We start from the raw sequence: 11374 nt of genomic DNA, 5'->3' as shown, positions 1-11374 counted from the left end.
AGTCTACAGCAGGTGACACAGCAGGTGACACAGCAGGTGACACAGCAGGTGACAAGGCAGGTCACTTGTCCCTTTGCTGCGGCTAGACGACATGACCACGTCATCTGATGTCCAAAATGACAAAGATATCTAAGCCACACTATGTTGCTATCATTGACACATGTTGAATACCCCAACATATCCACACACCTGTGTTATGAAACACCTGTGGAACATGATCTACGTACTCTTCTTAGGTTAGACCCTTCTTAGCCAGGTCTTAAAAGATAATTTCGCCAGTCTTCCAAAAGATTAAGCTGGCGGAAGTGGGTTAGAAACTGGCGTAAAGTGTAAATTCTATGAAACTTGGTTTCAGGAAATAAGTTAAAATTAGTTGTGAATGAAGAGGCATTGGTTGGTCTCCTTGTCAGGGGCGGACATTATGCCTTGTGTGACTGCTTCTTGTTACAAGTCGGTCAAACGGTTGATGGAATGATCCCAATGGCTGCAAAACCCTTTTGTCAAAAAGGTTTACACAAAATTGAAAAACATGAAAAAAGTGAACCTCAACCAAAAATAATGGAGAAAGATCTTTTCTTACATAAATTCGTTTGTACAATGACTGAACTGCCCTCTCCACTGCCATCTCCACTGCCATCTCCGCTGCCATCTTCACTGCCATCTCCACTGCCATCTCCGCTGCCATCTCCACTGCCATCTCCACTGCTATCTCCACTGCCCTCTCCACTGCCATCTCCACTGCTATCTCCACTGCCCTCTCCACTGCCCTCTCATGTTTTAACCTCCAGTTTTATTTTACATGTCTTCCCTGGAGGGCCACTCTGCTTTCCCACGTTCTGGGCTCAAGAGCTAAACATTTTTGACTGGTTGACCTCTCACGGTCTAGCTGGAGTCTCCTCCACTCCGGCTGCGAGTCCCACTGGTCCACCTCCACGACCGAGGCCCAGAATAAGTCCCTGGACTCATCGACCGGTTCTCCATTGCTTCCTGACGTCGCCCCGTCGACCGAGACCCCATCTGGGGACTTGGGCCGGACTCTACATACTGCTGCAGCTCCGTCACGGAACATTTAAACAAACTTTCCTCCCTGAATGTGTTATAAAATTATGTGATTTAGTCCATTGTGCCACCGTGTGTGTGTGTGTGTGTGTCTGGGGACAACTACAGAGTTACTGCTCTTTACTCTATACTATGATAGCTTATAACGAACTCACTTTCCACCGTGTGTCTGATTCCGCTCACAAGCGGGCGAAGCACTTATTCCGTGGTCGGTCCAGAGAGGTAAATGACTTATTCAGATGACACTTTTAACCGGTGATTAATTACTGTGCATCATAACACAGTGGGAGTAATCTGCCGTCGCGGTACAGTGAAGTTGTAGGAACTTACCTCAACGTTGGCCAGGTTCTCTCTATGTTCTTATGTCTTACCTGTAATAGAATAAAAGTGAACTGTAATCGTAACAGACAGAGATAGACACAAGACAGAAAGGGGGGGGGGGGTCTCGCGGCTGAGTGGACAGCTCAGTGGGGTTCGTAGTCCCGAGGCCCCGGGTTTGATCCCCAGCAGAGGCAGAAGCAAATGGGGGGGGGGAGTTTCTTTCACCCTGATGAACCTGTTCAGCTATCAGTAGACAGGTAACTGCGAGTTAGACAGCTGCTACGGGCTGCTTCCTGGGGGATGTGTGTGTGTGTGTGTGTGTGTGTGTGTGTGTGTGTGTGTGTGTGTGTGTGTGTGTGTGTGTGAAAACGCGTATGTAAGACAAATATGTAATAGACATAACAGAGGGAAATTAAATTGGTTTGAAAGGCGGGGTTCAAGAGCTCAATTCTTCAGATACAAATAGTAAATACACAGACAGACAGACATACAGATTGAATATGTATGATATCAATGAGGATTTTTTTTTACCTTGTCACCCTGGAGTAAGGCGTCCAGAGACAACTGTCAACGACTGTAGACAGACAGACAGACATAAACTGACTGTCAACACTGTAACTCACATCTCTTCTCCGGCAGTATTGGTCAAATGATCACGCTACACTTTCCATATATCTGCACCACAACACAACACACCTGTCGATACTGTAAGTAATCACCTTACTGCTGTGGTTCAGTGCTCCACTCGCCCCCACACACCCGCTTAATCACCCTCAACTATTTTCGCAATCTTTGGTGGCTTTGTTTACATATATTCAACAGTTCATGAGTTCCGAAGCACCAGGAGGCTCTTTACCACAATGATAACATTTGATTGGAAAGTTTCGATGCTAGTAAATTGTTTAATATATGTAAATGGTCACCAAAGGTTCAGAAAAGATGTATAGGTTTGTGTTGATACGTAACTGCTTGTTCACTCCCAGCACAGGCGGTGTTCCGACACCACCTCGTCCTCTGAACCAACACCTCAAAGTCCATTCCCGCCAATTCAAGTGTTTATGAATGAAAAGCGGTTTACACACGACTCACAACTGCTGACGTTCGAACATATCCGGAACAAGTGCTTCACTGACGAATTTTGTTCGAACCACAACGCTGTAAATGCTTCACTCACGTACTACAAATACAACAGCCCGTCCTCCAAACAAAGATCCAAAAGTGATTCCATGCACCCGCCAAACCCCCTGTTTATGAATGAAAAACGGTTTACACACGACTCACAACTGCTGACGTTCGAACATATCCGGAACAAGTGCTTCACTGACGAGTTTTGTTCGAACCACTTCGCTATAAATGCTTCACCCACGTACTACAAATGCAAATAATCGCCAACAGAACCTAAACACCTGACCTAACCTAACCTATGCCTATTTATACACAATATGCTAATATATTATAATATTAATTTATACTTGAGAAAATTCCCGTTTTGAATGAACAGCATGTTAAAATTTATGAATGCGTCTGTGGGGTCGACCGCTGAATGGACTTGAGTCGAGGACGGGTTGGTGTAAATGCTTCACCCACGTACTACAAATAATCGCTGGTAGAACCTAAACCACCTAACCTAACCTAACCTAACCTAGCCTAACCTAGCCTAACCTAACCTAACCACCTAACCTAACCTAACCTAACCTAACCTAACTATAAACTCAATTCGATTGTATAAAAATATTCATTTATATATGAGAAAAAACTATTTTTTTTAATTACACAGTTTGCTCAAAATTTATGAATGCTTCTCTGGGAACGACCGCTGCTTTAACGAGCCTGCCTTGAGGACGGGTTGAATCACTACAGTGTTAGCTGTTGTTAGTGAATGTTGTGGCAGAAAACTCTTCACAAGCCACAGTTGTGAAGGTTGGAAGGCGGGCTCGAACTCGGGTCTCGTCTAAGACATTGCTACACAAGTGTTGTGGTTGTTAAGATGCAACAACCACGTCAGACTGGACGAGCTCTTCACTAACTACCAGTCTAAGACACCTTACTGCTCCGGCACAGTTACTGATCCGGCACAGTTACTGATCCGGCACAGTTGCTATACGTGTTGCTGCTATCATCCTCCGTTGTTGCAGTGTTGTTACTATCATCCTCCGTTGTTGCAGTGTTGCTGCTATCATCCTCCGTTGTTGCAGTGTTGTTACTATCATCCTCCGTTGTTGCAGTGTTGTTACTATCATCCTCCGTTGTTGCAGTGTTGCTGCTATCATCCTCCGTTGTTGCAGTGTTGCTACTATCATCCTCCGTTGTTGCAGTGTTGCTGCTATCATCCTCCGTTGTTGCAGTGTTGCTACTATCATCCTCCGTTGTTGCAGTGTTGCTGCTATCATCCTCCGTTGTTGCAGTGTTGCCGCTATCATCCTCCGTTGTTGCAGTGTTGCTGCTATCATCCTCCGTTGTTGCAGTGTTGCCGCTATCATCCTCCGTTGTTGCAGTGTTGCCGCTATCATCCTCCGTTGTTGCAGTGTTGCTGCTATCATCCTCCGTTGTTGCAGTGTTGCTACTATCATCCTCCGTTGTTGCAGTGTTGCTGCTATCATCCTCCGTTGTTGCAGTGTTGCCGCTATCATCCTCCGTTGTTGCAGTGTTGCATCTTCACGACCTCAGGCAACACCCGGGTCTGCCAGGGTGTTACAAGACAGTGTTGAGTCAATCACTTACTACACTACACCACCTTCCCGACGACCCTCATCCTTCAAGACAGGTAAACTCTCTCCTTCACCTGAGCTATCAACTTATATATATAATATGATGTGTATTACAATGCTCGGGCTCGCCATAGCCCGTGCTACATGGACACTTCGTTCTGAATAGCTAAAACAACATATAATGGGATATATTTGTGGCGAACGAGAGTTTATATATAAGGTTGACGTGGATGTCTTTATAGGTAAGATCTGCCCACGTCGAGGGAGAGAACTTCTCTCACATTGAGGTAAGTTGTAGAGTTCCTTGTGCTCCCACAGCTTTACTGTGGGCGGCCAGGGGGGGGGGCCGCCCATGCTGTTGGGGAGAGGTGATCAAACAGACTGTCCTCGCCCCGGGTGGTGACACCCTCTGGCACTCTGTATAGGGTCGTAAACCCGTAGAGCTTCAGGGCCAAAGTTATATATATCAACCCAATGTTGCCTTGTTATCACGTCCACTAATTAATCACAACTTAAAAAACAGTGTCAGTCGGATGACAAAATCATCTCAGAGAAGGAAATTAGTGTATAGAATTCTATGCTATGACACTTAATTCTTTGACACAGCGTGTTAGGGCTAAGGTCTAACAGCCCTGAGGGACGTTGCATAGCGTCCTGGGGTCAGATTCACCAAGCAGTTACGCAAGCACTTACGAACCTGTACGTCTTTTCTCAGTCTTTGGCGGCTTTGTTTACAATTATTAAACAATGAGCTCCGAAGCACCAGGAGGCTGTTTATAACAATAACAACAGTTGATTGGCAAGTTTTCATGATTGTAAACTGTTTAATAAATGTAACCAAAGCCGTCAAAGATTGAGGAAAGATGTACACGGTCGTAAGTGCTTGCGTAACTGCTTTCGTGAATCTGGCCCCAGGTGCTCACTGGGTGTGTTGAAGCTCACTTGTGTGCTCAGTCACATCCAACAAAGGGTGTCAAGCTTCCTGGTGAAGCAACAGTAAGTTTTTTATTATTATTATTATTATTATTATTATTATTATTATTATTATTATTATTTTATTATTATTATTACTATTATTTTCTACCACAGACGTGGCCAGACATTTACAATGCTAATCAGCATATATACATTTTCTTCTGTCCTCCATGGACAGGGTTAGAGATGTGTTAAACATATAGTTCAAGGGTTTATTGAACAATCAACCACAGAAGGTGATTGTATAGTGCTTTTAAAATGCTAAGCTAACCTACATACGTAAATACATAGATGCACAGATTTACGTATGCCCTACATAAAGTGTTTGATGTGTCCTTTACATAGTGTCATTAATGTGCATTTACAAAGGTGAAATGTAATTCTGATTAGCTTCCACATATACTTTATACTCATACATATATACATACACACATATACATACATATACATACATATATACACATACACATGCATTCACATACATTTTTCTCTTTTACTCTGACAGGGTGAGATAGCTGATAGAGAAACTAGTGTGCAATTAAACACTTAATCAGTGAAGGTGATTAAGATGCTTTTACAAGCTCAGATTATATAGTTACATCACATACATACATTGTATAATTGTATAATTGTACATTGTATAATTGTATTGATACATTACATGGTCAATCTTGGGTACAAGTCCACTATATCATCAAGTGTTCCAGTACTCATATAGTAATTACACAGTTCAGCATACCTTAGCCCAGGAGGGCGAAAGTCAGTCAGTATGGGACATTCTATAATATAATGTTCAAGAGAGTGCATGTTTTCTCTTTCACAAAGTTGACACATTGTGTACTCGACATTTGGGTTTTGAGAAAGCTGCCAGATACGTCTATATCCCAGGCGTATTCTGGCCACTATAACATCACATTGCCGGGTTCTTGTTCTATTAGTCCCATATGTGAATGTCTCCTCACGATATCTATCATAATATTTAATGCTACAACTTTCAGGTCTTTGTGAATTTGTTAGGTCGGTGAGATTTTCATTAGATATTTGTTTAAGTATTCTCTTTGTCACTGCTAATGAAACACCCATATCAATTTCTACCACTGGTTTTCTGCAGGCTGACTTAGCAAGCATATCAACAGTGTCATGCCTTGAGATGCCAACATGTGATGGTATCCATAGGAATTTTATTTCAAATCTGTTTTCTTTAGCAGCTAAAACATTCATTCGAATATCACTGACTATTTTCTGGGTGTCACTACTATGTGCGTTCAGTGCCAGGAGTGCACTCTGTGAGTCACAGTATATAAGTCCACTGCCTTTGTCTTTTAAAAATTCAGTGGCAAGGTATATGCCTGCAAGTTCGGTTTGAGTTGTACTTGCCCAGTCATTGACGCGCTTCATTGCTGTATGTACGAGAGAAGATTGTTCAAATATATTACATGCACATCCGGTACATCGTCCACCTTCTACAGAGCCGTCGGTATAGCACTGATACACATCGTTACCCATACTCTGAGTACTCTCAGTGATGCTGCACAGTGTTAACTGTTTTAATAATGTAGAGTGCACACTATCTTTCTTGGGCATAATTTACAAAATCAACTGATAGATCCCAGTTATCCCATTAAGTAATTGGTTGATTAATCATTAATTAAGTTGGGTACATATTTAATATTTTGATGGAGTTGGCTACCTTATAGAACTAAAATACATAATCAGATTTCGTTCTTCGTCTATAATGACAGGTCACTGGTCATGGAGACCAAGCCGAGGACGGGTGACGAGGCTCCATAAATGCAAATGAACCTAAATGAACCTTTTTAATATGGAAAAAAGTGGTGGTCAAGGAGGGTGCTTGTGTGTGCAGGGTTCACGAACACAGACAACCTGTTAAACCTCTTTTGATTAACAGTGTGATAACCAATTCGTCTGTCCTGAAGCTGAACACAGTGTCAAGCAAGTGACTTCGTTATAAGCTATCATAGTATAGAGTAAAGAGCAGTAACTCTGTAGTTGTCCCCAGACACACACACACACACACACACGGTTGCCCCAAAGGACTAAATCACATAATTTTATAACACATTCAGGGAGGAAAGTTTGTTTAAATGTTCCGTGACGGAGCTGCAGCAGTATGTAGAGTCCGGCCCAAGTCCCCAGATGGGGTCTCGGTCGACGGGGCGACGTCAGGAAGCAATGGAGAACCGGTCGATGAGTCCAGGGACTTATTCTGGGCCTCGGTCGTGGAGGTGGACCAGTGGGACTCGCAGCCGGAGTGGAGGAGACTCCAGCTAGACCGTGAGAGGTCAACCAGTCAAAAATGTTTAGCTCTTGAGCCCAGAACGTGGGAAAGCAGAGCGGCCCTCCAGGGAAGACATGTAAAATAAAATTAGAAGTTAGAACAGATATCTGTCAACAGATATCAATCACGTCTTCCACTGGCCGATGGATAACAAATTCTACAGTTCAAAATTTCAGACACTTAAGCTTGACAAAATTACGAGCTCTGTACAGAATACAAGACGCGAACCTAGACGGAAAGCCAGGTTAATGATTGGATGGATTATAAGAACGTCCAGATTGAAGGGATTATAAGAACGTCCAGATTGAAGGGATTATAAGAACGTCCAGATTGAAGGGATTATAAGAACGTCCAGATTGAAGGGATTATAAGAACGTCCAGATTGAAGGGATTATAAGAACGTCAAGATTGAAGGGATTATAAGAACGTCCAGATTGAAGGGATTATAAGAACGTCCAGATTGAAGGGATTATAAGAACGTCCAGATTGAAGGGATTATAAGAACGTCCAGATTGGAGGGATTATAAGAACGTCCAGATTGGAGGGATTATGGAATCCAGGGATTCCATAGCAATGGTAATAATATATAAATCATTGATGTTGTTCCGTCTTGAGTGTTGCTTAGTGTTCAACTCCCCGTTCTTAGAAGAAGAGATTTCTGAAAGAAACAAGGGATTCATAGAGCATGTATGGACACGACAAAGTACTTATATAATTAGAACCGTTCTGAAGACTCAAAATGTACTCAGTATAAAGGAGACAAGAGAGGTTACCTTGAGGTTACCTTGATGTGCTTCCGGGGCTTAGCGTCCCCGCGGCCCGGTCCTCGACCAGGTAACAGATAACATATACATGGAAGAAACTAGAAGGCCAGGTCCCAAATTTTCACAATAACAACATACTGGAGCGTAAGATATGGAAGGAAATGTAGAACCAGTGAACACAAGAGAGTGAACATAGGCAGCATAACAGAGGACACTGAACACCACGGGTTTACGGCTGTTCAATACCCTCCCCCAACTATAAAAAAAAAACATTGCCGGAACAAATTTTCAAGAGGATATTGAACAAGTTCCTGCCGGAAATGTCAGGTCAGCTGGGATGTAATGGCTTTGCGGGCGTGCGGGCTGCAGCAAGCAATAGTTTAACTGATCAAGTCATCGCCAGCCTGACCCCAGGCCAGACTTACAGAGTAGAACATTTCTCGAAACTGATTAAATTTAGCTACAGGTAAATTACAGGCATGTGAATTCTTGGGGAATTGTATTAATGGTGGTTGTGTTGTTGTTGACGATGGTGGTCGTTGGTGATGGTGGTTGTTGAGGTAGTTGTAACAATCGTCTTCCTTTTGAGGTAATTAATGCTACGATAGTTGATGAAGACATCTCAGGAGACCCGTGACTGCGTCTGTCAGTCAAAGTCTTGCAGGCGAGGAGTCACAATAACGTGGCTGAAGTGTGTTGACCAGACCACACACTAGAAGGTGAAGGGACGACGACGACGTTTCGGTCCGTCCTGGACCATTCTCAAGTCGATTCAATGGATTCATTCTCAAGTCGATTCAATGGATTCATTCTCAAGTCGATTCAATGGATTCATTCTCAAGTCGATTCAATGGATTCATTCTCAAGTCGATTCAATGGATTCATTCTCAAGTCGATTCAATGGATTCATTCTCAAGTCGATTCAATGGATTCATTCTCAAGTCGATTCTATGGATTCATTCTCAAGTCGATTCAATGGATTCATTCTCAAGTCGATTCAATGGATTCATTCTCAAGTCGATTCAATGGATTCATTCTCAAGTCGATTCAATGGATTCATTCTCAAGTCGATTCGACAGGACGAACCGAAACGTCGTCGTCCCTTCACCTTCTAGTGTGTGTGGTCTGGTCATCAGTCATAGTCTTATTACGTTCTTTGTTTCAGCTGTTGAATATCTAATTAGTCTCTTCAGATGTTTATTGGAATTGTTGTCTATATATTTCTTAGGAATTGGTGCTATTGGAGGTTAAATAATATATTTTAAATAGCTGTATGTAATAGTTTAATTTTGTAGGTTGTTCCTTTGCTGTTGAAATTAATCCAATTGAGTGTATGTGTGTATATATATATATATATATATATATATATATATATATATATATATATATATATATATAAAATATATATATATATATATATATATATATATATATATATATATATATATATATTTACTTACATAGTGACGTAGGGTGTGAGAACAGCTGTGTTGACAGTGTCTCGTAATCATCTTCGACACAAGGAGCAAACTGCCAGAGGTACAAAGATGTTAACGAGGCAATTAGCTATTCTTTCTGCCGTCTTGACTGTCAGGACGAGAGAGCTATTTGGCTGTCAGTGCCAACACTGGCTGTCAGGAGGGGGCACCCACCCCTGGAGGCCCCCAGACCATACCAAGCCGCCCTCAACAGTACATAGTGGCGGCCAGAGACCAAAAGAGGAGCTGTGTGGTGCCACTGCTCTTGTGGTTCGCTCTTTAGTCCCATGTTTTCTGGGGTAGCAAAAGTGTTTATCAAGAGGCAGAGCTCTTATGGGAGGGGAGAGGGGGTGGAAAGTGAGGGTGGGGGAGGGGGGAGTTGGTGTGGGTGTTGAGGTGGGGGAAAAGAGGATAAGGGGCAAAAAGGTAGGTTGAAATAGAGGCTTCAGGCACTCTGAATTTCATTCATTTTCCTTTTAAATGGTGAATTACTCACCTAGTTGTGCTTGCGGGGGTTGAGCTCTGGCTCTTTGGTCCCGCCTCTCAACTGTCAATCAACTGGTGTACAGGTTCCTGAGCCTACTGGGCTCGATCATATCTACACTTGAAACTGTGTATGGAGTCAGCCTCCACCACATCACTGCCTAATGTATTCCTCCTGTTAACTTCTCTGACACCTGAATGTTTTTTTTTTTCTAATGTGTCTGTGGCTCATTTGGGTATTCAGTCACCAAATGACTTGTGTTTCCTTGTTCGAGTACCACCCGTGTGTGTGTGGGGGGGGAGACCAATGTAGGGAAGGTCACTCTAGACCTACTTACCTACTTACCTACCTACCTACCTACCTACCTACCTCCCTCCCTCCCTACCTACTTACCTACCTACCTACCTCCCTTCTTCCCTACCTACCTACTTACCTACCTACCTCCCTCCCTACCTCCCTACCCACCTACTTACCTACCTACCTACCTCCCTCCCTACCTACCTACCTACCTTGCTCCCTCCCTCCCTCTCTCCCTCCCTACTTACTTCCCTACCTACCTCCCTCCCTCCCTCCCTCCCTACCTACCTACCTACCTTGCTCCCTCCCTCCCTCCCTCCCTCTCTCCCTCCCTACCTACCTCCCTCCCTCCCTCCCTCCCTCCCTACCTACCTACCTTGCTCCCTCCCTCCCTCCCTACTTCCCTACCTACCTCCCTCCCTCCCTCCCTCCCTCCCTCCCTCCCTCCCTACTTCCCTACCTCCCTACCTACCTCCCTCCCTCTCTCCCTCCCTCCCTACCTACCTGTCTACCTACCTAGTTCCCTCCCTCCCTCCCTACCTACTTCCCTACCTACCTCCCTCCCTCCCTCCCTCCCTACCTACCTGTCTACCTACCTCCCTCTCTCCCTCCCTACCTACTTCCCTACCTACTTCCCTACCTACTTCCCTACCTACCTCCCTACCTACCTACCTACCTACCTGCCTACCTACCTACTTACCCATGTTGTTTGCCCATCATAGCGGTGTTTAGGGCGGCTGAGCGTGTGTTTACTCACTTAACTACGATGGTTGAGACTCAGCTCCTGGTCTCCGACCCTCAGCCATCAGTTAACTAACTTAGTGGTGCTCGAACCCCCCAGACCTGTAGGTTGTGGTCACGTGATCTCTGTTTCCTGCCTCTCAGCGAGTGTGCGTGCGTGCGCGCGCGTCTCAGCCAAGCGCCGTCCCTAGCGATTGCTTGTGTGTGTGTGTGTGTGTGTGTGTGTGTGTGTGTGTGTGTGTGTGTGT

The 11374-nt window shown here is 44.1% G+C and overlaps 1 protein-coding gene across 1 annotated transcript; it reads right to left on the bottom strand.

The window, feature by feature from the left end:
• Positions 1–882: 882 nt before the first annotated feature.
• On the bottom strand, positions 883–11102 carry LOC123763279 (clumping factor A-like). The gene is made up of 3 exons (XM_069303231.1): positions 11086–11102; positions 3446–4033; positions 883–1087 (listed from the first exon to the last, which is right to left on the bottom strand). The coding sequence occupies exons 1-3, from the start codon at positions 11100–11102 to the stop codon at positions 883–885; spliced, it is 810 nt and encodes a 269-aa protein (XP_069159332.1).
• Positions 11103–11374: the final 272 nt, after the last annotated feature.

This window comes from Procambarus clarkii, chromosome 49, assembly GCF_040958095.1.
Source record: "Procambarus clarkii isolate CNS0578487 chromosome 49, FALCON_Pclarkii_2.0, whole genome shotgun sequence".
In the NCBI taxonomy this organism is placed as follows: domain Eukaryota; kingdom Metazoa; phylum Arthropoda; class Malacostraca; order Decapoda; family Cambaridae; genus Procambarus; species Procambarus clarkii.
Note: the sequence above shows the minus strand (reverse complement) of the source record. Positions and strands in the feature narration are given on the sequence as shown.